Raw genomic sequence first — 27,566 nt, 5'->3', positions numbered from 1 at the left:
CTGAAAATTCATTCATGTCCTACGACAATCAAGATAACTGAATGGCAGATGAGTGGAGTCCATTTTTTAAGTAGCTAGTACCATGTCAGAGTTACCTTTTTTTTTGTTTTTATTAAATATACTCAGGGTTTGATATTTTGGGGGGGTTTCTCTTACTATCAGTAATTTATTGACCACTCCTACTAGTGCTACTTGGCCACTGGACACTCATCACCTGTTAGCGTCAGCAGTGCATCACCTTGGCGAAACTATTTGTAGACAACTGGCTGCAGCCGCCACCATGCTTATTTAGTGGTATCTGAAACCACTTTCTTATAGGTGCTGTGTGTAGTTGTCCAAGCACCTCTTTACAGGAGACTGTGACTAGATTTTTCTGGCTCCTTACTTAGGAGTAGGGAATGTTGGCTCAGAGCACTGTGGGCCTGATTCAGAGATGTACACTAATGCATTCACTAATGCATTCACTGCTGCGATCCCTCATGCAGCTGCTGTGAGCATATATGGTAATGCCGTAGCTGGCTGTAAAAGTATCGAGATGCCCACAGACGGCTTCCCAGATCCAAGCAAGTACGTACAAATACGCAGCATCGGTTGCAGATTATTTGATGTTAGCAGTCCTGAGTGAGGCTATGGTTGCGCAGAATGATCATGGGAAATGAGACGCCATAGCCATGTTTACAGTGTACGGGATCGCAGACACAGTTTGTGACCCGCCCCTGAAATGGTCAAGACACGCCTGCGTTTTTCATTTACACACTCCGTTACCTCCCCCAAACGGTGCCTGAATGGCAATCACTTTCCAAAGTAATCCTCACTGCGTGCAGCATCGCTAATATACGTACTTTGGCGTGTGCACAGTGCAACCGTCACGCATGCATAGTTAACTGATAATTGGTCAACTGCGTAAATATTGGAATATCGTACATCTCTGAATAAGGCACAGGGGACCTAATTCAGACCCGCTCGCGAGCGCTGAGTGCTCGCAAGCGGGTCGATGTTGCCCAAGTGTGCATGCGCACGACGGAGGCGGCTCCGTTGTGCGCATGCGTGAGACCCTTATAACGACGGCCAAGCCGTCGTTATGGGTCTCGCACCAAAGGGGGCGTGCTGTCGATGGTGATTGACAGCACGCCCCCTTTGGTGGGCGTGCCGGGGCCGTGGCTGCCCAGACGGAGGCGTTCCCATGGGAACGCCTACCGTCTGGGGCTGGCCCCACTGACATCACTAGTGATGTCAGTGGGAGTGCTTTTGGCTCTGATCGAACCAAAAGCACTCCATGGCTTGCGGTAGCGAGACCCTACTGCAGGGTCTCGTCGCAAGCCATGATTTTGGCCGCTCGCTATAGCTGTGGGTGGTCACCCACAGCTGTGCGAGCGGCCAGGAGGCCACTCCAAAATGAAGGAGGGACGGCCCTGATTCAGAGCGAGCGCTCTGTCAGAGAGTCCGGCTCTGAATCAGGGCCAGTGTTCAATAGAGGATAGCTGGAGGATGGATGAGTGTGTTTGCACTCATATGTAGGTTATCTTTAAGAAAAGCATTGATTTATTGTTCAATGAAAGCTTTTAAATTAGATATTTTATACTACTGAAAGCAGTGGCTGTTTAAGAGAGGAGGGAGCACGTGTGCAGGCTCCGATCGGGCCCCCTCCTCTCCGGCGGTGCAGTAAACTCTGGCACTGTGCCACAGTCTACTAAGCATGTGCAGGTCTCCAAGAACATGGCGCCGAATCGCGTTCCTGGAACATCTCTACTGCGCATGCACGAATCACCAGGGAAATGGCCACAGTGGCCATTTTCCCGGTGATTTCTGCAGCCAGTTCCGAGCCGACAGAGCGGTAAGTATATTTATAGGTTGCGGGTGCAGGGTGTGTGGTGTGTGGGCCCCCATGGACCCAGGGCCCCGTGTGCACCATGCTGGACCATGTTGACATTTATGTAATAACGACAGCCGTAGAGTACAGCGCTGGGCCTGGGTACTGTAGGCCTCGTCCCCTTTAAAATATATATGATTGAAATAGTATGCGCGGCACAGCGAAGGGGTACCAGGCGTTACACAGGGGGCTGCTGTTTGCCCCTCAGCCAGGGGCAGAAACAGGGGATGTGGTATAATAGATCGACATGAAAAAGGTTGACAATGTGTAGATAGACACCAGTGGACAAATTTAATAGGGTGAGAGTTTAGAAAATTTGAGAGTATACTCACACTTTTTAAACTCGGCCAATGTAATAGAATCCGAGAAAATGCAAACTCTCATGTTTTTCAGACTCAAAATTCTCTAACGATTTAAACTCTCATCCAGATGTTTTCTCATTTTGAAAATACCACTCAACCAATGTAATAGTGTGAGGGTTTACTGCTAAACTCTCACATTTTCTAAACTCTCATCCTATTACATTTGGCCCTAGAGGTTAGACAGATAATAGGTTGACAGGGACAAAAGGTCGACGCACAAATGGTCGACATGTGATTTTTTTCATTTTTTTAACCTCAATATATTTGCCCTAACCCTCCCTCCTGGTACCTAAACCTAACCGTCGGGATAGGTGCCTGACCCTAACCATCCCTTTTAGTGCCTAAACCTAACCCTGCCTCCTGGTGCCTAACCCTAACTGTCGGGATAAGTGCTTGAACCTCTGGTAAGTGCCAATTTGTGTCAACCATTTTCATGTCGACCTTTTGACTTTGTCGACCATTTGAACCTTTCGACCTTCCACCATGTCGAAATTTAGTGTGTCGACATTTTGTCCCTGTCAACCTTTTGTATCTATCGACCTATTGTCTATCTAACATCTGGTGTCTCTCTAGATACTGTCAACCTTTTTAATGTAGATCTTTAGTCCGGATACCGATCCAGAGGGTGATGGGACGATCCCTTGCTCAGGCAAGCGGGTACATCCTCGGCGGCACCATCTTCTCAGTGATATTTGGAAAGTTGGCACATGTGCTTTCACTGTGCGGCGCCACAAAGATGTCCCTGGGAAGAAGGCATGCAGAGGAGGTGGGACCCGCTAGCTGGAGCAAGGTAAGTATTCTCTGAGGGGCCGGGCTCCGGTAATTAGTTATTATTAGTTCCTGCTGCCCGCCCCCTGGCGCTCATGTCGACATTATTTGATAGGAATGTCTTTTCATATCTGTCTATGCCTAAGGCTAACCGTAAGCATAATGCAAATGTAGACATTTTGACAATTGTCTGCGCCCATGTTGACATGATATGATAGGGATGTCTTTTTATGTCTGTCTATCCCTAAGGCTAACTGTAAGCGTAATGCAAATATAGACATTTTGACAATGTCTTCATTTCATATGTCAACATTTATGGTGTTGACATTTTAACCTTCCTCCAAGACCTCAGGAACCGAAGAGAACAGAACAGGTGAGATCGTTGACCTCTGATGTGCTGTTTTGCTCCATGGCATTTTCAAGGCAAAACACACTTTTTGGATTAATTTAGATCCTTCATATGCTACCGTCAACAATGTTTACAGCTTTTGTCAGTCCTGTCCTGCAGGAGCCAACCTGCCTCCCAGCCAGTAACAAACTGTTCTTTTTAGGTTAATTTCTGTAGCTTAGGGCCTGATTCAGAGCCGGACGCTATTTGGGCTCGCTCGTTCAGAAAAAGGGGCCGGATATTTAAATAGAGCGCTCGCTCTTTGCGGTCTGTTGACTCCTCTATGTCTGAACGAGCGAACGAAACATGCGCTCGCTTTTTTTTAAAAAACGCCCCCTGGCCGCTCGCATCCTACGTCATCTCCGCTATTTATTTGATTAATCGAGTACATCGAAAGGCGTCTGAACTGCTCGCTGTGCTTGTGGTAGCATTTTCCTACCGCAATCATGCGAGCAGTTCAGGCTAAAAGACAACCAAGTGACGTGGTCCATGACGCTGCTTTGTTAATTATGCACACCCTTAAAACGCCCGTTTTGACCGTTTGGCATGCCTGCGTTCGGATCTCTACTCCCCGTTTTCAAGCACCTTCCCCTGTTACCACCCACAAACGCCTCATTCTGTCACTCAAATTAGCAGGCATTCGCTATTTTGCGAGCACACAATTTCCGACCGCAATGACTGGTTCGCGCATGCGTATTACAACCCATACGCATGCGCAGTTGTGCGAACATCGCTCGGAGTGAACGAGCGGCCGCTTACGAGCGGCTCTGAATCAGGCCCTTAGTCCATTATTGTAACTACTTTAGCATAACGGCATCTCTGCTCTCTGGGCCTGATTCAGATCGATGGTGACCCAGAATGCATGCGCACGATGGAGCCTGCTCCGTCGTGCGCATGCGCGAGACCCGAATAGCGACGGGCAAGCCGCCGCTCCGGGTCTCGTACCAAAGGGGGCGTGCTGTCGATGTTGAGTGACATCACACCCACTTTGGTGGGCGGGCCGGAGGAGTGGCTGCCCAAACGGAGGCATTCCCATGTGAACGCCCCCGTTTGGCGCCGGCCCCACTGACATCACGAGTGATGTCAGTGGGAGAGATTTCGGCTCTGTTAGAGCCGAAATCTCTCTGGGGCTTGCGGGAATGAGACCTTACCACAAGGGTCTCGTCGCAAGCCCGATGGTCGCGATGGTCTTGACCATCGCAACCATCTTCCTGGCCACCCACAGCTATGCGAGCGGCCAGGAGGCCGCTCTAAAAAAAAAAAAAATAGCCCGGCCCTGATTCAGAGCGAGTGCTCTGTCAGAGCGTCCGGCTCTGAATCAGGGCCTCTGTCCCCTCTCAGGAGTTGAGGTGAGCTACTTTTTCAAAGGATGCTGAATTAAGAGCCAGTTGCCGCTTTGAATCTTCATAAACTACCCTACTTGTATCACATGTAAATTTTTTGTGGTACAATTATAATATTTTAGATGTTTTGAGTTATAAAAGTGTTAAGGGTTGTTTGTTTGTATTTCCTGTGTTGTTCCTTGCTATATTTGTATTTAATGCATGAAGCTTATTTTTAAAGTCCTATTTAAATGTAGATAATTTAAAAGCTCATTACCCTAAAACATAGACTTGTATGTTGTATTACATGTCTGTGATTAACACAGATGTACATGTGCAGATGCTTATCAGAACTAAATATATTGCAGATAAAGTTTTGTGAGGGAGAATTTATTTCTCTTGTATAGCAGACTTCCTGGGGCAATGGCATAGCTTGAATGTAAGTTGGCTGTAAATGTTCCAGCATCATGTACATAGAGCTTTGGGTGTGATTCAAAGTCCTATGTTATTGCTATCGCAGCTGCTACCATGGTAGCAGCTACAATAGCACTGTTATGGTAATGCACTCCTCCTGCATTCATTACTGTTCCGAGCTATGTTCATGGACCCATCATCGGACCATTTGTGTTTTCCTCTGCCAGCTTCAGTGACTATGGGATCACTCAAGCCGGCGAACGCAGATGCTCAAAAGAGGCCAGGAAATCTCTGTCAGCCGAGGGAGATCCTGGCCTCTTCCATCCCCACCATCGTCGGCGACACGCCTCCATTTTGGGAAACCGAGGCCACCCCCGCTCCGTCCCAGCCCAGTAAGGGCAGGAGACTATCAATCACTGACAGTCTGCTGTCACTCTGCGTGCGAACACGCAGCACCCATACTGCAAATGCGCTGTACGGGTCTTGCACTGAAGCAGACCGGCACAATCAGAGATGTGTGCTACCCATTGGGTTAGCACACATCTCTGAATTAGGCCTTAAATGCGTATATTTGCCCGTACGCATCTTTGCATCTGGACTGCTTGGTTTCATACAGATGTGTCCACATACACCTATTGTCAAATTGCGCCTAGTAGCCCTGTTTGGCACACCACAAGCTTTGCGCTTATGTGGCATCAAGTGTTTTGCCTGAGTATTTTTCGCAAAATGTGTCTTATTCGCTTCACTATTGTGACAAAAAATACAATGCAGGTGTACCCTGAACTCTGACGCTGGCATTTCATTTAGTTTCTGTGTACAACTCAGTCACTACTCTCGGTAAAAAAGTAAAAGATAGACGCCCGATACAACTGGTGCCACGTATCATTATGCTTATACCAATTCCTTTACGACAAGTATCTCATACCATATGGTGCAAAAATGCTAGGTAATTGAGGACACATCTGTAGCTCTCATAATTATCTATACTAAGCGTAGGTGACTAAATTGATGCAATTTGCCAGTTGCGAAATGTGGCCAACTACATTTACCACCATTGTGTGTGCGTATGAATTATAATATAGCTCGTGCCTTGAGTACAGTGTAGCGAGCACCGAAACAGCTGTTGGGAACTTCCCACCATAACACAGTGAAGGAGATGAGTAAATTGCCGATTCTATAATGTTGTGCCTTTACTGTATGTACAGAAGTGTCTTCACTCGTCTTCGCTGCAGTTGCGCCAAACAGCCCCTCTCAGCACACCTGGTCCCGTGAGACTCTATCATCAGTCGTCTTTTTTGCGTCTGTTTTTGCCAAAACATGTCTAAGTCACATGGTGATGAGACTAGGGCGCACCAGGAGCCTGTGCTGATTCATTTGATATGTGGCACTTGTATATCTGTGTGCAACTGAGTCTATCAATCAGCATGCAAAGTGCTACGATGCAGCAGCCACAGCTTTTTCCACACCTAGCTCTGTTTACAGACTCATTTGCATACAAATATACAAGTTTCACATCTCAAATTAATCAGCACAGTCCTAGTCGTATCGCATTGCGACTTAGATGCATTTTCAGCAAAAAAGGACTCTCAATGCTAGCAGAGAGTAGCATGGGACCTGGCAGCTCACTCACGCTAGGCATACCACGCTGCATGGCGTATTGAGGCTAGATGAGCAAGGCACATCTTTATTTATTTGGTGTATCTGTTTACTGTAGTGTTACGGTTAGATATGATACTTTTTTTTTACCTTTGCACCCTATTATTAATAATTAGTGTGTGCGCTATTTGGACTGATACTATATGGCTGCTACATGACAAGTTCAACCACTTACCCCAGGAGACGACACTCTTACCCTTACACTCTTTTCCTGTTCTTGTCACATACATACACACACGCACACATATGGAGATATATATATATATATATATATATATATAACTTGTGAATACTAACGGAAGCTTGTTTACATATGTTATAAGATAACTTGTACTGTAGATTTAGTGGTCTTTAATATGTTGAACAATGCAATTGATTTATTAAGTTTACTGCTGTGTACAGATTGTCCATCTGTTGGGAGTAGAGCTGGTAATTTAGAATCAGCCGTTTGTATTTCAATACCAAAAAAGAGCACATATTTATTTTTTTTAGTATTTTTTTTTTTTATTCTCACTACTGGCTGCTGCTCAACATTGTTAAGCATAAAAATATATTTTCGCCCTTACATGGAATACACTGTTCAGCTTTGTTCGTTTCAACATACATATGCACACAGGGGCAAACGCAATATTTCTAGTGGGGGATTTTCAAATGCTTGATTTTAGAGCGAGTGTGGCCAGCCCATGAAGAGGGTATAATTAGCCCATAATAAGCTATAGTCTGCCTCTTGCAAAGAGCACAGTAAGCCGTTTGATCGTCAGTAGAGCCTCAGCTGAATTTTTTTTTTTTTCAGACGTGGTCACCATTCTACAATCTTAGTCTCCTGCTCTGCGGAGCACTAAAACCAGTACAGTAGTCTGGCGGAGCGACGGAAGAACCTAGCCCTGGACATATATGTACAATTTGTCTTATACATTGGATAGTATATTGTATTAATAATTAACACCATAGATGGTTTATAGCAGTCATCTCCAAACTCAGTCCTCAGGGACCCCTAACAGTTTTTGTTTTCCCGATCTCTTTAGTTGGTGCACATGTGTAAACATAACTGAGTGACAAATATTAAAAGGTTTTTAATTATTTTAATTTTGTTACTGAGGAGATCTGGAAAACATGCACCTTTAAGGATCCCTGAAGATCAAGGGAGAGATGTAATAGGGTCCAAGTTTTGAAAACGTGCGAGTATAACACTATATTCGCACATTTTTAGTACTCACCCTATGTAATAGGGTACAAGAACATGCAAACTTGCATATTTCTCACCCCCCCTAACTTGCAATGGCAAAACACGCATCCAAATGATTTGCTATGGTTTGGCATTGTAATAGAGCGTGAGTGTTTAACTCCCGCACTATTACTGACTGAAAACTCAAAAAAGAACAGAACTGCTTCAGGCTATCGAGTCTAGTCCATACTCACCTACCCCTTGTTCCGGTCCTCTTTTGTCCCTGTAAGCATCCATGTCTTGAAAAAAAAAACAAACGCCATTACATGAGCCCACGGACAGGTACCGTCCTCTAAGGACTGTGACCTTTCAAATGAGGGCACAGCCACTTCATTTCGCATAGAAATGCTGGTTCTGAGCATTCATTGGCTGAGAGGCGAGCCTCCACCTCTCCCAGTCAATAAACGGTTCCCCCCATTGACTTTAATGATGGGAACCGCTAGGTAACCTAGCCGTTCTCACCATTGAAGTCAATGGTGGGAACCATTCAGTGGCTGAGAAAGGCAGAGGCTTGCCTCTCTCATCCAATCAATGCTCAGCCAAAGCATTTATGTGTGAAATGAGCCGTCTTTCGGGAAGTGCCGTCCTTAAAGGACGATACCTGTCTGTGGGCGTTTTTTGTTTTTTTTATGGGACATGGATGCCTACAGGGACAGAAGAGGACCAAAAGAAGGGGTAGGTGAGTATGGAATTTTTTTTACAGGTTACGTGGATGCTACTGGCCAAGAGGACGTGATTGGCTACAGGGATTATAGGTGAGTGAGAGTGAGTGTGAGTGTGTGCATGTATGTTTTAATAAAATTATGCACGGTGTGTGTGTCTTGTGGTTATTTTAATATTTATTTTCCAGGTGAACTAGAGGTATCAGCGGGCCCTTAATAACCTACATGCTGGTACTTGTGGTTCGCTGGGCCCTCTCCTCCATCACCTTGACCCCAGCATAGGCAATCAACACTCTATATCGATAGGGATCCATCAGCACAGAATTCAGGAACAGGATAGAATGCAGGTAGCACACACTTGCAGGTAGAACACACTTTGTAAAAGGCAAGCCAAATACAAAGCAGAGCACAGTAGCAATGTACAGTGTTCAGCAGGTATACACCTAGCCTCACTAGTAGCAGAGCAGAATGTGCACAGAGTTAAAATGGCGCCTGCTTTTTTACCCCATAGCTAGCCCCGCCCATTATTTAAATTTCCATCCAATCGTGACGATCCTCGTGTGTTGTTGGTAAGCTCACGATTTATCGTGCACGATCTCACAATTTGGACATCCGACACGATGCACAATAGATCGTGTATCAAATTGGCGGCTCGTTGTACCAAATCGTGTGCATGGCTGCCGGGGAGATTTCAAGGGAAATCGTACACGATGTTGGATCGTTAGCACATTGCCAAGTGTGTAGGCACCTTCAGATACTTGTGGATAACAAAATTCTGTCTCCAATTACTGGTGCTGGCAATCACCTTCTATCTGTTTGTATCTAGATTGTGGCTGATGCAAACTGGCTATAACTTTCTTCCATACTTGTTTTGGATTTTGATGGAATTCCTGGACTACTGGAACATCCGTGTCATTACTGGAAACCGGATATTAATGTGGATAGTCAGTAACTAATGGACTGTGTAATATTCAAGTACAGTATGTTCAGAATTATTATATGCAAATTCTGCTAAAGACAAGTGTTGAGATCAGTTGTCCTGTTGGCAATCCTTAGCATGTTGTAGTATGGTTTGAGTGAACTGTGCCATAAAACTGCTGACATACTATTCAAGGGCTTAATTTATACCGAATGTCCAGCAGTGGGCAATTCATGATATTGCTGTAGGATTACTTTTTGCTACTGTGTAGAGACCTGAAGGACTGAAAGTACTATTTATCTTTCCTTCTGGTATTATTGCCTGGATTAGGTACCTGTCTTTTTTTGTTTGTTTGCTTGTCAGGAATTTAATCATTTAGCACAGTTAATGTGCTTTTTAAGTTGTGATGATCACTATATTTTCTTACAGTATGGAATGCACCTTCTTGTAAGTGACTCTACTCTTTGAGAGTAATAACAATCGCTAGCAACTCTTGATCACTAATATAATAGTTTAATTCAGCAGAACACAAATTCTTTGAGCCCTTTTTGTTGAGTCAAGACATAAGTTGGGCAATCAGGATATAGTTAGGATCCCAGCAGTAAGAATCCCGGTGGTCACAATGCCGTTTCTGGAATCTTGAGGGAAAATCCGACGGTCAAAATCCAGTGAGTTTTAGGGTTAGGCACTATGGTCGGGTTAGGGTTAGGCACTAGGGGAAGGGTTAGGGTTAGGCTGCCTACACTCCCTCCAGTTGCAGTGTTGCTAACAATTGGCCCTAATCTGGCCCTTCATTAATAGTAATGGGTTGTGTTTACTCAATGACAATAAAGGGTGCTAGGGCCTCTGGAAGAAAGGACTCTCACAGGGCGCTGAAAGAGTTAATTAAACTAGCAGCTGTGTGGAGAAGTGTCAGGTCTCCCTGTATTCTCAAAAGAGAAAAAGATACAAATAGAATAACACAGCGCTTAAAATAACAATATGGACAATAAACAGTGATCCAGAGTTCAATTATTTAATATGAATTACACGTTAAAAACTGGAAACAATCTTTTAAAAAGTAGCAGTTAGATTCAACATACAATCACACATATACCGACAATGCAACAATCAGTGAGAATCTGAACAAAGATCATATAGTTAAATCCAATGCCTAAATGTGTATAGTATGCATAGTCGGGGCCACTGTTGTGGCTGCTGCCAGAAATTACGGTTATTGCATATCTTTAACTCAAGGTTACAAAAAGGGTGCGTCCCATCCTCAGGCTTATGCCTCACATTGGCTCACCTTAAGAATGAGCCGTACTCTTCTCATGCATATATGTGGCTGCACATATGTTAAATCTCAACAGCCTTCGGTGCTTACCTTAGAAGGTATGCATCTGTGCATCTATATGGATTTATATCTTATTTATTCCCTTCGGCAGCACACACAACACGAAGTAGTAACATATGGCCGTTGTGGTGGTTGGCATTGCTGTCTCGCATCACTGAGGTCATCTTTTGATTTCCATCATCTGGAGCCAGAAGGGCACACCTGATAAGGCGAGTACACCGGTAACGGAAGGGTCCCAGGATCGCAATCAGTCTGGGATAGTACGTTGCTAACATTTCCTGCCCCAACGCCGTAGCAGAATGACAGCCACGCGCGGCACATGAGCAGTCTCCCTGCGTGGAGGTAAGCCACATGTATGTATATACTTGTATGTTATACTAGACCCGGCGTTAAGACCTCAGTTCCTTCCATGGCTCTAACTATTGCCCATGTTATATTTTTCAAATTATATCGTCACCTACTAATCTTGTATGTAGGTACGCGTAGGCATGTGGGGATTTGTGTGTGTATGTATATATATATATATATATATATATATATATTGCTTCTTATCCTTACCATTAAAGCAGGGGTAGGATATGCTCTTCTCAGTTTTATGTCTGATACCTAGCATATTTAAAGAGGATGCTGCGATGAGAGGCTGGACTCTCCTGATCCGGTAGTTTGTTCTATAACTCCGCTTACACCATCTCTCCCTAGGGATTGGGTGGTGTGTGTGTATATGTATAGAATTATGGATATGTGTAGGTATGCCTATACTACCACAATCATTAAGGTACATATTATTCCACGTCTGGAAAGCTGCCAGGGTTTACCAGAAGCTGTCTGTTATATCCATACATATTATATGGTGGCTCTATAGACTAGAGTCATGTTCTGCAGCTTACATAGGATAGTCACAGGCTCCTACGGCATTGCTTCTAGTATGGACTCTATACATGTCCTGGGCCTTCCTGTATGTCCACACATGTATATAAGGATATGTACTTACACCCGCCTCGGGTTATAGTCCTGTTTCCATCAGTCTATATCTACGGCGTCCACTTCGGGGGACCTATTAATTACAACTACACTCTAGGGCGCACTTAGTAACCAACTTGTAAGACACTAGGAATGCAGTGTGTGTATATATATATATAGCATGCTGATCTCCTATTGCGGGATATATGTGTGTGTGTGTGTATATATATGTATGTAGCGTGCTGATCTCCTGGTGCAGGAGTTTGACAACTGACTTACTATGTCGGTACTAACTCTTCCTTTCAAAGAGTTTGCCTTTTCATGCAGCTATGTTTATGTGTGTGTATGTGTATATATACTGATATATTCCCGTTCCTTGTATGAATTTTCCTAATAATTGGAGAAATCTGTTTTTGGCCCTGACTGGCGTCATCATTACATATATATATCTCTTCTTACTTGGGATAATTAACGCATTCTATGTCTATGTACAGGTACCTTTCCCAGTATCGATTCTGGTACTTTATATTATTGTCTTGTCGCATATCTCAATAAAATGGGTATCTGATGGTCCCTTGGGTACATTTCCTATCAGTACATAGAGAATCCTGGATCTATTCCATCCTCATGACTTATTTAGTTAAATTACATGAGGCCTAGGGCCACCCGCCGATATAGGCAGAGTCTGGCCTGGGTTGTATCAGATTGTGGGCGTAATACACACTTCACCATTATAAGTGTTAATGTAAGGATACACTAGCAGACCGTTTTTGGGGTATGTGTAATCTCTATATGGATACATATCTCTAATGGAACAGGCTCAGGTATAGCGTCCTGTTGTACGGCCTTCTTGTCTCCACTAACAATTTGCTAGTTTCTACAGTATTTTCTTCTGCAGCATCTCCAGACTGAAGTCTGTGCTGTAGAGCATTGATCTTTGCCCACTGAGGCTACTCTCTGTACCTGTCGTGGTGGGTTGCTGTGAGCTGAATAAGGTCAGTGACATTCTACATAGCGTCCAGAGGGCTTCTGGTCGCTCACAGGTAAGCGGGCTTACCCCACTAATACCTCGGAAGATGCTTCCTTTTCATGCATCCTGACATAGCTGTTATTCTCTCTTACGCACCCTAGCTGCTGTCCTAGCAGCCTTCAGTTCTTTTAAATCAGTTGGCTGTACACTTTAGAGCTTTCCTGGTGTGTAGGTGCATAGTTGTAACATTGAGATTTGTGACCCTATTCTACTGGAATCTGTTGGCTTTATGGACTGAAGCGCATCTATGGGCTAATGCACATCTTTACTATAAAGTGTGACAGTCTCTATGTTCCATACAGGGGGCCTGGTTTGTTTCCTGTTCAGTATCTGTTGATAAATTCAGCACACTGACAGGTACCTGAATGGTACCTTCATAGTTGTCCTAGTGCTTTAGCCTTGCGGATGGGATACTTCCCTATATTGGTAACTCTCCCTGGGTGGAGGTGGCATCCGTGCTCTTTTTCTGCTAAGGGTATCCTGGGTGTTTTCATACTATGTTCAGGCCAGTAGTTGGTACTGATTACACTCTACCATCATGTAGGAAGTTGTCTGCTGTTTGACAGGAGGGGTGGTACTGCCGTGTGACCCACTGGAAGGAATTGTAGTCTCAATCCTCTCGTATCCGCCTCATGCCCAGTGGGATCGCCACTCGTTGACAACTTCTATGGTCTAAACCTTCCACTGGTTACCAACCCTTTAGTAGTTATAGTTGGACCTCGAGAATGGTTCAGGGCGACTTTTAGGTCGTGACTCTTGCCTCCTTGTTTGCTTGGTTAGGAGTCTGTGGACGGGTTCAGCTCCGTCTCTGTATATTGGTATCATTATACTTTTATCTATATGATTGATGTCCCGCAGTGCTGGGATTCTGCTGTCTGAGACTGTTGCAGCTTCCTGTAGTTGTCGCTGGTACGGTTTTCTCGAGTTTTGTTCTCATGTTACTGCCATTCTATGGATTCTAGTTGGGGTTTTCTGCTCCCAGCGGTCTTGCTTGGTCTGTTTTTGGCTGAGCTTACGGTGTTCTGATGCTTCTCATCTGCGGCTACTCTCTAGCCGTATTCCATTGAATTTACGCTGTAAGTTGTGGAATGTCTGTGACTGTTCAGCAAGGAGCTCTGATTGTCTCCTGGCTCTACGACATGCCTCCAGTATTGGGCTGTCCCTGTTTCGGTTGGCCGAAAGGTCAGCAAGTTCTCCGCGCTTGCCACCCGGGAGGTTGGCTTTGGGACGTCCCCACTGTCTTGAACTCCAGTGTCCCCTAGTGGATGAAGGAGAAAACAGGATTTTGGTACTTACCAATAAATCCCTTTCTCCGATTCCACAGGGGACACTGGACGCCCGCCCAGCGCTGCGTTCCTGCCGTTTTGTTGGGTCCTTATCTAGTTGTGTGACTGCATGTGTTCCCTGCAGTGGGTTCCTCTGTTCTCCTTCAGTCGGTATTGTTCCGTTCTGTGGTCTTCTCCTTCTCCTCATTTTCCTGTTGTCTACCGTCTCCTCTCGGGCTCAGTTCTTATAACTGGGGCTGATGGGGCATAGAGGGGGAGGAGCCAGTCACACTTCAGAATTATTTAAAGTGCCAGGCTCTGCTCTACCACCGTCTTTACCCCACTGTCTTGAACTCCAGTGTCCCCTGTGGAATCGGAGAAAGGGATTTATCGGTAAGTACCAAAATCCTGTTTTCTGAAACCTCGTCCCACCACGTATGTCTGGGGGGACCATCTCTACTCCAATGAGCTTCAAACATTTAGGGTCCGCCCCATGTACTTCACTAAAGTGTCTCGATACACTGTGCTTCTGGAACTTATTTATAATATTCCGACGGTGTTCCATGAAGCGCAGTTTAAGGGGTCTGGTGGTACGTCCAACATAGGTTAGATTGCAGTCACATTTCAACAAATAAATAACATATTTGGAGTCACAATTCATAAACGACTCAATTTCATAAGGTTTAGAGTCATTAACACATTTAACAATTTTGTTTTGTTCAAGACAAATTGGCATGTGGTACATCTAGTTTTACCACATTTAAAAAAACCTTTTGGTCTTTCGTGTAACCAATTTGTACTGATTGAACTAGATTCTCGTACAGGTCTTAGAAGACTAGGGGCTAAAAGAGTTTTAAGGGATCTGTTCTTTTTGTAAATAACCAAAGGTTTTTTTGGGATAATCTTCCTGAGAATATTGTCATGTTTCAAAATTTCATAATTTTTATTTATGATTTTCTTAATATCCAAAGAACAGCTATTAAATTTAGAGATAAAGGCTACATCATTATTGTCCATATGATTAGATTTTCTAGTCCTCTCAGCTCCTTTGTCTTTGTTTAGGAGGGACCTCCTATCCAAAGATCTAACTTCTTGTAGAGCTTTTTGTAGAAGCTCCTCAGGATAACCTCTTTTCCTAAAGGATTCTAAGAGTGATGAAGCTTGAGTCTCGAAAGTGTCCAATTTGGAACAATTACGTCTAATCCTAAGTAGTTGTCCCTTAGGAATATTATTCTTCCATGGAAGATAATGTGCACTTGAATAGTGCAAGTAGGAATTGGTATTGACCTCTTTTTGATAATTAGAGCATATAATATGAGACCCATCAGTCTGGAGGGTCAAATCCAGAAAGGAGATGGTGTGGGAATGAAAAGTGTGAGTGAATTAAAGATTGAAGGTGTTAGTGTTAAGAGAGGTGACAAAAGAAAGGGCAGTGTTATAGTCCCCATATTTATTTTTATTTTATTTAATAAATTAATATATTAATAAAAAATTTTTAATTTACCTTGCCTATTCACTTAAATTTAATAGAACTTTAGTGTTTGTTATTTGTTTATTTATACATATTTTTAAATATTGATTTGTTTAGACAATAGATTGCCTTCTATTACAAATTGCCAAATAGTTTCATTGCTGTGGACTTATATATGATTCTGAATTATTCGTTGTGTGTATTGCCTTCAATGGTTAAATTGTAACAGCTGCAAGTATTAATTGAATGGGAAGCACACTATATATACATTTGCTTTGAGAGAGAGGCACTAACCTCTGACGAAGCCGTGGGCGGAGCCACGGGGAAACGCGTCAGGTATTGCTGCTCTCTCATCTCATCAGCTTGGATTCAACTATCTGACCCCATCATCCACAGTGGCACCTTCCCCGGCCTTCCCTGCCTATTGCTCACGGACCCCTCATTCATTCATGTCAGCCGGACGCCCGCTGGAGTCGGAAGCCCGGCGGGAGCCCGGAGACTGGTATGCTGAGCTGCCCGACTACTTCTTACTCGAAGTGACACTCAGACACCTGGCTGGAGCCTATTCCAATATGGCGGGCCACCCCGTGCTTCACCGCTACACACCACACAGGTGTGTGAGCATCAGCTACCATTGGAGCCTGTGGCCGCCTGTGGATCAATCCCCATGGGATCCATAAGGAACATCATAGTTTGCTCCATTTAATAACTTTCTCCTCATTGCGAGACTCCTCTTCAAGGGTGAGCATATACACAGGTACTCTTACATCTACAGGTGGGCGAACCATCGGAGTTGGTGACCGCTTGTGGAACATTCCCCATTGGATTTATAAGGATTATCACAGTCTGCACTACTCATCATCCACCTTCTATTGTGGGACTCCTCCTCAAGAGTGAGCTTACTATACAGGTCATTATCAGACCTTTTGATTTTGTCGGCACATAAATTATCAATATCTAGCCCTATTAGAGTTTGGGATATTACATCGGGCCCATTTGGAGACCCCTATTGAGTTAGTTGCACATTGGATTTAACTATATGATCTTTGTTCAGATTCTCACTGATTGTTGCATTGTCGGTATATGTGTGATTGTATGTTGAATCTAGCTGCTACTTTTTAAAAGATTGTTTCCAGTTTTTAACGTGTAATTCATATTAAATAATTGAACTCTGGATCACTGTTTATTGTCCATATTGTTATTTTAAGCGCTGTGTTATTCTATTTGCAAGGGCCTCTGGCCCTGATTCAAAGCTGGACACTCTGACAGAGTGCTCGCTCTGAATCAGGGCCGTCCCTCTGAATTTAAGAGCGGCCTCCTGGCCACTCGCATAGCTGTGAGTAACCACCCACAGCTATAGCGAGCGGCCAAAATGATGGTCAAGACCATCGCGACCATCGGGCTTGCTACAAGACCCTTGCGGTAGGGTCTCGCTGCCGCAAGCCCTGGAGTGCTTTTGGCTCTATCAGAGCCGGAAGCACTCCCACTGACATCACTTGTGATGTCAGTGGGGCCGGCCCCAGACGGTAGGCGTTCCCATGGGAACGCCTCCGTCTGGGCAGCCACGCCCCCGGCACGCCCACCAAAGGTGGCGTGCTGTCACTCAACATCGACAGCACGCCCCCTTTGCAGCGAGACCCATAACGACGGCTTGGCCGCCGTTATTCGGGTCTCGCGCATGCGCACGATGGAGACGGCTCCGTCGTGCGCATGCGCACTTGGCCAACATCGACCCACTTGCTAGCGCTCAGCGTTCGCTACCAGGTCTGAATTAGGTCCTCTGTTTTTAATAGGCAAGCAATAACTTATTTAAAAATTGTTCCATTGGTACTTCCTTCAACTGTTAGGGGAAGCCGACAAAAGGAGTTATTGTGGCATAATCAGTTATCAAAATTTTCTTCTTTAGATATTCACATATATTTGGATTATTGTATCATTAGATATTATAGAATTTAAACAATTGGTTTTGCATATACTGCATCGGAAGTGCAGCTATTGCACTTGTCAAGATATTGATTGCTAAGATTAAGCTCAGGTTTTATATCTCATATCTTGCCAGCTAACACATTGGTGATGTAGCTAGTGTAAGCTGAAATTTTGGTTATTGCCCAGCTTTCATTGTAGAATCAAATGAACATAGGTATTGGCATCATGTTTCACTAGGGTGGGCACCCAGGGTTATGTAGAGGGGGATATTCTACAGCACACACACACCGTGGTGTCTTCAGTTCACATTAGGCCACTCAGTAGTACCTATAGGCCCCCATTTACTATCGAGTTTTATCACCAAAACGAGTGATAAATGTCACTGTGTATGATAAATGGTGCTCCAGCCAATCAGCTCCCAACTGTCAGTTTTCTAACAGTTGACAGTTGGGAGCTGATTGGCTGGAGCACCATTTATCATACACAGTGAAATATATCACTCGTTTTGGTGATAAAACTTGTTTGTAAATGAGGCCCACAGTTCGTATTATGCCACACAGTATCACCCCTAGTTCATATTATGCCACACAGTAGTGATCCCAGATTATATTATAACATGATAAACCATACTACTGTGTAATACAGCTCTTTACAGATTACTTTCGTACACTGTCACAAGTTTACAAATATTATGACTTCCTCATTTAAAAGCCAAACAGAAAACCCCACTTGGAACTGTAGCAGTGAGATACATCGGACCTTAATCAGAGTCAATCGCAAAATGCGATCACTAGTCCATTTGCTTCTTTGTGACCATTTCAGAGTGACTCACGTACTCAAATCTCGAGCTGCGACTCACTCCCCTTCCATGGGACTCCCTCCCCTTCCATGGGACTCCCTCAGCCTCTTGCACCTGGGTCAGATGCAACTGGAGGTGTGGATTTAGTGAGTAGTAGCAAAATTTTAAAAACCGCAATATACTGTACAAGGGACACACATACACAGAAGTGTATTGGTGCATCTGCAATTCTTAGTGGCACAAATATAATTTTATTTTTTTCTATAATAACACTTTAGAATGTGTATATACAGGTCTTCCTATCCATTGAGTCTGAAGAAGTCTTTATTTGTGTAAAACAACTGACGTGTCATTATACGTCTAGCCTCAATACGCCAAGCAGCGCAACTTGCCTGGCATGAGTGAGCCGCCAGGTCCCATGCTAATCTGCCAGTGTCAGGTGCCTTTTTTTTTTTTTTGCCAAAAATGCATCTAAATCGCAATGCGAAAAATGCATCTAAATTGCAACGTGATGCAACTAGAACGCACCAGCAGACTGTGCTAATTAAATGAGCTGTGACACTTGTATATCTGTGTGCACTTGAATTTGTTTATGAATCACAACGAACCTGAATGAAAAAAGCTGCGGCCACTACATTGTAGCACTTCATATACAGGTTCAGAGACTCGGGCATATTCAGCCAGAAACTAAAAGTCCCATACTTTATTGCATGCCAGACTTTTCGCCGACATCGCTGGTTTTGCATGCAAAAAAGTATTGCGCACGTCCCCACTTATCCCCGTATTCAATTCCAAAGGACGCGAAAACATGTCCTGGCAAAACTCAAAGTGCTGGCAGATATGGGGAAATCAGCTTGACACCCCCCAAAAGATGCACTGACATGGGGGATCACTATGGATACCCCCGAATAGCCCTGCTGGAGGTAATTGGGGTGTTTAAATGCTCTTAATTGGTGCTATTTCGTGTCTTTGCACAAGTGGTGAAGAATAGCATTTTGCAGGTTTTTTTGGCAAATTACGTAGTCCCATTAAATTTGGGGTACATGAAAATGGGTGCAAACATGGTTAAAAATTGCTAAAGTGAGGTTTTAAAAAGCGTTTAAAATGTACCTGCAGCAAGCACCTGCAATCAAGAAAACACCTCCCCCATACTTGCAGACCCCCCAAAGTCTATTTCGCTAGTTTTTAAGTTTGTACCCCAACTTTTAACTTTTCCAAAGTGATGTTTTAGAGTGTTCTTTAATTCTTTTTTGGAATTTTTTGACACAGTTTACCTTTGGGGACCTGTCCTAAGAGTGCAGGGTTGTTTCCCCACCTTTGCACCCTAAAACCGCATTTCTGCACTTTTTTCCCCGAGCTATTCATAGGCAAAACTTTTCCGCCAGGTACATTACATTGCGTTTTCGCACCTACGAAAAGTCGTAACAATTGAATACGGGGATAAGTTTCTACTGGCGAAATGACATCACCAGCGAAATTTTTTCGCTAAAAACTGCTTTTCGCCACTAATTTAATACGGCCCTCAGTCGTAAATTATGAAATTAATCAGCACAATCTACTGGTGTGTCCTAGTCGCATCGCTTTTTGACTATGGCCCATTAGAGGCGAAAAGTAGGAAAAGTTTCGCCTGTCCGACTTTCCGCCTCCTCCTGTTTCAGAAGCGAAAATTTTCCATACGGGTCCCTTCTTTTCGCCCTATTCAATTCCTAAACGGGCGAAAAAGGAAAGCGGCGAATGCGGCACAGGCGGAAAGTACTGTCAGAATTGGGGTAATCAGTCTGTACCCCCAAAAAAGATGCACTAACATAGGGAATCAATGTAGATGTGTACTAATAGCCCTAATAAAAGTGTTTGGGGTACTTAAGTAGTTTAAATTGCTTCTTATTAGCGTCTTTGTAAAAGTAGTGTAGAATGGCATAAAGCTGTATTTTTAGGTGAATATAAGTAGTCCAGTCATATTTGGGGTACTTGAAAATGAGTGCTAGCATTTTTTTTATGTCTCTAGAGTGGACTTCTAAAAACCGTCAAAAACGCACCTGCAATAAATTCAACAATAGCCGTTAGTAAAACAACATGCCTTAGTATCTTGTAAATATATGTAGCAACAATCTATATAATAAAACTGACTGCTGATGAAAATAATGTCACATTTGCACATGCGTGGGTGCATGTCATACCCTGTTGCGCAGAGCAAGCTGCTGCAGCTACAGGATTAAGTTAAACATATTAACAATAGTAACGGCATCCCTGGACCAGAGTAAGCTGCTTAACAGTATACTTGTGGAACAGGAAGATTATGAAAGATTATTTATATCAGTTTAACGTGTTAATATAATTGTATATTTATTATTCTTAGTCACAAACTGGTTTTAATGTTCTATTTTATCTTCATGATTTTGTTGGTTTATGAGACTTTTGGTGTAAGGAATGGCTACAGTGTTCCTGTGTAGCGCTGTCTGTCTTCACTGACAAGCAGACTACTTCTTTTAAGTAGGGTACACACTAGACAATATGTCGTTCCGATCCTGCGGATTGGATCGACATATTGGGTACATCGTCTAGTGTGTACACATGATATGTGCGCTCCCGCAGGTCATTAGCGACAGTTAGCCTACTGCAGGGCCGATGGGGGATGTCGCTAACAATGTCATGCTACAGAATGCAGCATGTCATGTCCCTCTCCCCGTCTGACCCGGCATTGGTAAGTGTGTATGCATTTGCTGCATGCCTGGTCCCGTCGGCGGCAATATTGCGCTGGGTACACATCGGCTAATGTGAACCCAGCTTCACATAGACACACTAGAACACACTCCCTATCTTTTACATATATACAAACACCTCACACACGCACACTTACACAGTATCTCATACATACATACACTCATTCACTCCCTGTTTCATACATAGACACATGGACACAGACTCCCTATTTCACACATACACACTGACACACACTCCCTCACACACAGGCTCACACATTGTTCATCCACACTGACACCTCTTTATTTGCTAAGTGCAGGGTCCTACATGGCCTGTGGCCTGAGTGACTTTGTGATGCATAACTCAGAGCACAGCAGAGGCTGCTTAGAAGTTCCTCACGATTGGTCCTCAAAACCCCTAACAGTTCATGTTTTTCAGACCACCAGTGGGTCTTTTGAACAGTGCCAGAAGATTCTTAATTCACATGTGCACTAGCTAGGAGATTTGGAAAACCTGAACTGTTAGGGGTCTTGAGGACTGACTTTGAGAAACACTGGAATATACTATACTAGTAAACAGGGCCGGCGCTTCCACTAGGCAAGCCTAGGCAGCTTCATAGGGGCGCCGGCCCTCCGATTACCCCCCTCCCCCATTAGCCGGGTGCCCGCTGAGATTGTGTTACCAGCGGGCACCCGGCTCCATCTCGGCCTCTACCCTTACTCCAGCTCCCCCGGTGCTGGAGGACGGAGCTCACTCCTGAGCTCCGTCTTCCGTGTTCCGAAGTGCACTACGGGAGTGACGTCATGACGTCACTCCCATAGTTCCGAGGAGCATGCGCCGGGGACAGAGCTCACGTCTGAGCTCCGTCTTCCGGGTTCCGCAGTGCACTATGGGAGTGACGTCACTCCCATAGTTTCGAGGAGCGGGCGCCGGGCACGTATGGCAGAAGGCACTGGGTCAGGGTTTAAGGTAAGTGTTGTTTTTATTTTATGTATGTATGTGTGTGTGTGTGCGCGCTCGCTTATAACAGGGGCTGTACTACTGGGGGCGCTACAGGGGCCTTACTATTGGGGGGCACTAAATGGGGCATTACAGGAGCCGCACTACTGGGGGCGCTACAGGGCCCTTACTATTGGGGGCACTACAGGGGCCGCATTACAGGGGGCATTACAGGGGCCGCATTACTGGGGGCATTACAGGGACCGCACTACTCGGGGCACTACAGGGGCCTTACTATTGGGGGCACTACAGGGGCCACGTTACTGGGGGCATTACAGGGGCCGCACTACAGGGGCCTTACTATTGGGGGCACAATAGGGGCCTTAGTATTGGGGGCACTACAGGGGCCTTACTACAGGGGGCAGTACTTTTAGGGGCATTATTACTGCTGGGGGCACTGCGTAAAGGGCACCATATCAGTGGGCATTACATAAGGGGCACCATTAAAAGTGGGCATTTAGTGTTTTAGGGGAACTACTACTGTGGGCATTGTGTAAAACCCTAAGTTAGGGGGGACCCCTGAAAAATGGTTACGGGGCCCAAATAGTTCTAGTTACACCCCTGATACTGTGTGTGTGTGTGTATATATATATATAGATATATATATATATAAAACAGTGAACTTGATATACAGCGACAATAGTGCTAATTTAATAACTAAATATATGCTTGGTCTGTGAATTGTCAGTTCAAATGAATATAATTAAATAAATAATATATATAAAGTGTCTGTGCAAGATTAGTTGTCCTAAAAATAACTTCTAAACCTAATTTAAAAGTGAATATTCCATTCAGGGATCAAACATATTTAATAACATACCCAATAATGATCCTTAAACATAATAGTGAAAAGTGATTGTGCAATAATAAAGTGCTTATTAGATCTCCATATGTCAATGGCTTATGAGATCAAAAATAATTATATAAGAAGCGAACATTCAATATAAAAAGGGGTGTACAAAGTTTATCGCACTAAAAAACATAGAAAACACAAGGGATAAGGGACAAGGTCAATAATAAATTCATACATATAGTCTCCTAAAAATTCATAAAGAATTCTTTAAAAGCATTTTTTAAAAGTAATAAATGCGTTTTTTGCAAAGGGAAATTAAAGGAAAATAAGTAAGGATAAAATGCCAAATGCTTATCTTATTTAAAATTTCCCAGCAAGTTCATATAGGGCAGGAGTGGAGCTTCCCAACGCGTTTCGTCCTTCACCTAGACTTCTTCAAGGGTAGTGTAGCTCCATACAGGTTTTTAGAGCTATATATACCTCACTAATGAGGATTAATTATCAGCAATCTGGGATCTCACTTCCTGTGGTTAATTTTCCCCAGTTACTACTAATTTATATATGTACACATGGAAACTAAGTTCTTAGACATAGATTTAAATACAGTGATCATTAGATGTTGAATTTTAAATTTAGCTGAAAACCTTATATTAAATAACGTATTTTCAAAGACTTCCGCCCTTAGTTCATATTAGTACAGGCAATTCTCCATAAGACTACTTCCGCCCTATCCTTACATAGCGTCACTTCCGGATCGTACTTCCTCTAGCGTCTGTAATCCACGTGGTCCTCCGATAGGCGCTCCCGCCGGTTCATTGACCAAGTTCGTCATCTCCCCGACTCTGTACACAGCGCTTCCGCCCGCTCTCACAGTGTGACCAATCGCGTCACATCGCCAGACCTTTCCGGGACTCCTCACTCATCACTTCCGTCAGGTCACGCCTCTCTGGCCATAACAAGATGTTGTCACTCTCCTGGTGGGCGCCATTTTTTGGGTTATCCACGTCATGTCTCTCCTTATCATCACCATAACCATAACGGAATCGTGTCAAGTTCCTGTTGGGCGCCATTTTGATGGTTATCTAAAAATAAAACTGAGAGATGTTTGCAACTGTGCATACTTTTTCTTATTAAAACATATATTGTTGATAATTGAATGAATCCAATTCTTATAGTATCTATCAATTTTAAAAAATAACCAATATCGCATGTCCCTGCCTCCAATCTATATAGTCTGTGTACGAGGAATTATATAAAAAAATCAAGGCTATATATTAATGATGAAGATAATAGGGAATGCCTTAATTTTGAAGTGCCTTCAAATCTTATGTTAAATTCATGTCTCAGACCTCCAGATAGTTGGGTATCTTGAATATCTGTCTATAGGATTATCTAAAACAGAGGAATAATTATTTGTAGGTATTCTGATCTTTTGCATATAGATCGTTAGTAATTTTTCCTTTTGATTGCACATAAGTCATGTCATTATTTCTTAATCAAAAAAATCTTTTAGAAATAAATATGTGTATATAATATATGTATACACACTAGTCCATAGATGCCACCAATTTTGCAAAAACATAAACATAAAAAGTTTATAATAACAATTCTGTTCCTTCTAAAAATAAGTAGCCATAAATTCTTTTTGGGGAGATCCTGGTGTTTCAATGATTTCTTCTTAATGAAGGTTGATAACAATATATATACTCCTTTGACTCTCCTTGATATAAAAGCCATGTCATTTCTCATGACCCAGTATGGTTTACTACAGCACTCAGACTTCCTGGGAGGTCACCAATCCAAGTACTAGCCAAGCCCGACCACTCTTAGCTTCCAAGATCAGACGAGTTTGGGCGTTAAGAAGTTGGTATGGCTGTAGACAACAAATGGGTGAAAACGAAACTAGTATTTGGACATGGCCTTTGAAATGTTTTCTCTCCTTCTTCAAAAGGATAGCAACACATTGATGAATCAGTCCATCCATTATACTGGAGAGAAAAAATTTCAAAGGCCATGTCCAAGTACTAGTAAACTTTATATATATTATTTATTTAATTATATTCATTTGCAGTGACAATTCACAGACCAAGCATATATTTATTTATTAAAGTTGCACTATTTTCGCTGTGTATCAAGTTCACTGTTTTATATCTTTCTATGCAATAGCAGCACACCACTGCTATGCCCATATCTCTTGCTTATAGCTGACACCCAGTACCAAAGGGGATAGTGTTATTAAATATTAGGTCTGTTTTATCTGTGTATAGACTATGGGCCTGATTCAGAGCCGGACGCTATTTGCGCTCGCTCGTTCAGAAAAAGGGGCCGGCTATTTAAATTGAGCGCTCGCTCTTTGCGGTCTGTTGACGCCTCTCTGTCTAAGCGAGCGAGCGAACGAAACATGCGCTCGCTATTTTGTAAAGACGCCCCCTGGCCGCTCGCATCCTACGTCATCTCCGCTATTTATTTGATTAATCCAGTACATCGAAAGGCATCTGAACTGCTTGCAGTGCTTGTGGTAGGTTTATCCTACCGCAATCATGCGAACAGTTCAGGCTAAGAAACAACCAAGTGACATGGTCGATGACGCTGCTTTGTTAATTATGCACACCCTTAAAATGCCCGTTTTGACCGTTTGGCACGCCTGCGTTCGGATCACCACTCCCCATTTTCAAGCACCTTCCCCTGTTACCACCCACAAACGCCTCATCCTGTCACTCAAATTAGCAGGCACTCGCTATTTTGCGAGCGCTCGATTTTCGACCGTAATGACTGGTTGGCGCATGCGCATTATGACGCATGCGCAGATGTGCGAACATCGCTCGGAGCGAACGAGCGGCTCTGAATCAGGCCCTATATCCAGGTGGCGCTGATTAATCTTTCATTGGTGTATATATATATATATATATATATATATATAATAATATGTATATACACACTTCTTCCCCCTCTTTGTACTAATTTAGCCCCTCAGGTGAAAATTACTTTGCACAGGTGGAGTGGCGGATACGTTTTGTGTTATATATATATATATATATGTATATTTTTTTTTTTCTTTTAACACAAAACTCATCCACCACTCCACCTGTGCAAAGTAATTTTCACCTGAGGGGCTAGATGAGTACCTGGGGGGGGGGGGGGCATGCAGAAGTTTTGCCTAGGTAGCCTAGAAGTCTAGCACCGGCCCCGCTAGTATATAATAGCTATGTAGTTACATAACATTTACATTTTTAAAGATTTCAATGTGTATAGTATGTATTGTTATATGGTGTGCACTGAGAATCCATGAGATATATATGTATATAATAATTTTGTTATTTCTATTATTTGACATCCTTAGATTGGAAGTGGAAAAATATGGTCAAAGCTTATTTTGTCTGAAAGCTCAGTAGCCATATTTCAAGATTGCTTCTGGTGGTTTTTTCTTCAGAGATTTAAGGTGAGTTATGTTAAAACCAATAGGTAGTATATTTTATAAGAAATTGGGTATTAAAATTATTATTATTATCCTTGATAGAGTGGCAACATAATATACATTGCTTTACATTCAAGGGATTATGTTACACGCAAATTAAACACAGTGACATTTAACAGGAGGGAGAGGTGGCACTGACCAATTATTAAACAAAAGTATCTTGGGGATTGTTTATAATTGTTAATGCAAACACATTGGAGTGCAAAAGCTGAGGTCATTCATTTATGACTGACAAGAAAACACAGCGATAAATTATCTTTATAGGGCCAATGCAAGTCACCAGACCAGCTTCAGGTAATTTTAATTCATTATTAATATTTCTATTATTATCATTTATTTATATAGCACCAACATATTCTGTTTTGCTTCACATTTAGGATCAAAACCATAATAAAATGAGACTTGGTAATAACAGGCAGACAAAGGGCCTGATTCACAGATGTACACTAATGTCACCGCTGCTGCAAATTTGTACTTAGCGGGTATGCGAAAATATGCAAATGTTGTATCCACCAGGATTTGTATTGAGATGCCCACTGGCAGCTTTGCAAATCCAAGTAGCTGCGTGCACAGACGCCGCTTCCATTGCAGATTAGTCATTTATCTGAGTTCTGCATAACCCTACTCTGAATGGCCTCCAGAACTGAGATACTGAAGCCATTTTTACTGCGTACAGGAAAGCGCTCGCAGGTTAAGCCACTCTCCAAAAGCGATCACTACACATCTGTGCTTGAGTCGACACCCCCCACCATGTTGCTGACCACAAATGGGCTCTGCCTGTCTATTAACTTTACAAATAAATCTTCACTGTGAGTGACCAAAAAAAACTTGATGCCTGCAGAGTGTGACTCAGACGCATTCTCAGATAATCGCCCAACAGCTTAAACATTGGACATTGCATCCATCTCTGAATCAGACCCAAAGTGCAACTCTAGGAGTGATCCAGTATCAGTAGATTTGTTGCCCATGATAGAGGAATCAGTCTTGGGTACTAATTAAGAATCTCTAATGGAATTGCCATGTCATTATGGTTTAAATTGTGTTCTTGCATGTTTGAATACTTAGGGGATTCTATAGTTGCACATAGGTTTGCAAACTTGCGCCTAAGCAAACATGCATGGACACAAGTTAAATATGGGCCTGATTCAGAGATGGACGATAATGCAATTGCAGCTGCATTTTTGTACGCAACCCAGCTGCGAAAATATGCTAATGTTTGCAAAAAT

General features: G+C 43.3%; 1 protein-coding gene across 1 annotated transcript in view; it reads left to right on the top strand.

Moving 5' to 3' along the window:
* FAM227B (family with sequence similarity 227 member B) overlaps positions 1 to 27,566 on the top strand; it is a 484,199-nt gene that overhangs the window by 55,732 nt on the left and 400,901 nt on the right. Inside the window, exon 7 of the mRNA XM_088472811.1 lies at positions 26,206 to 26,304. Within this exon, the coding sequence (XP_088328937.1) occupies positions 26,206 to 26,304 (99 nt within the window). The remainder of the gene's footprint in view (positions 1 to 26,205; positions 26,305 to 27,566) is intronic.

The sequence above is a fragment of the Taudactylus pleione genome, unplaced genomic scaffold (assembly GCF_031769625.1).
Source record: "Taudactylus pleione unplaced genomic scaffold, aTauple2 ptg000129l, whole genome shotgun sequence".
Classification (NCBI taxonomy): domain Eukaryota; kingdom Metazoa; phylum Chordata; class Amphibia; order Anura; family Myobatrachidae; genus Taudactylus; species Taudactylus pleione.
The sequence above is the reverse complement of the archived record's forward strand: the minus strand, read 5'-3'. Positions and strand labels throughout refer to the sequence as shown.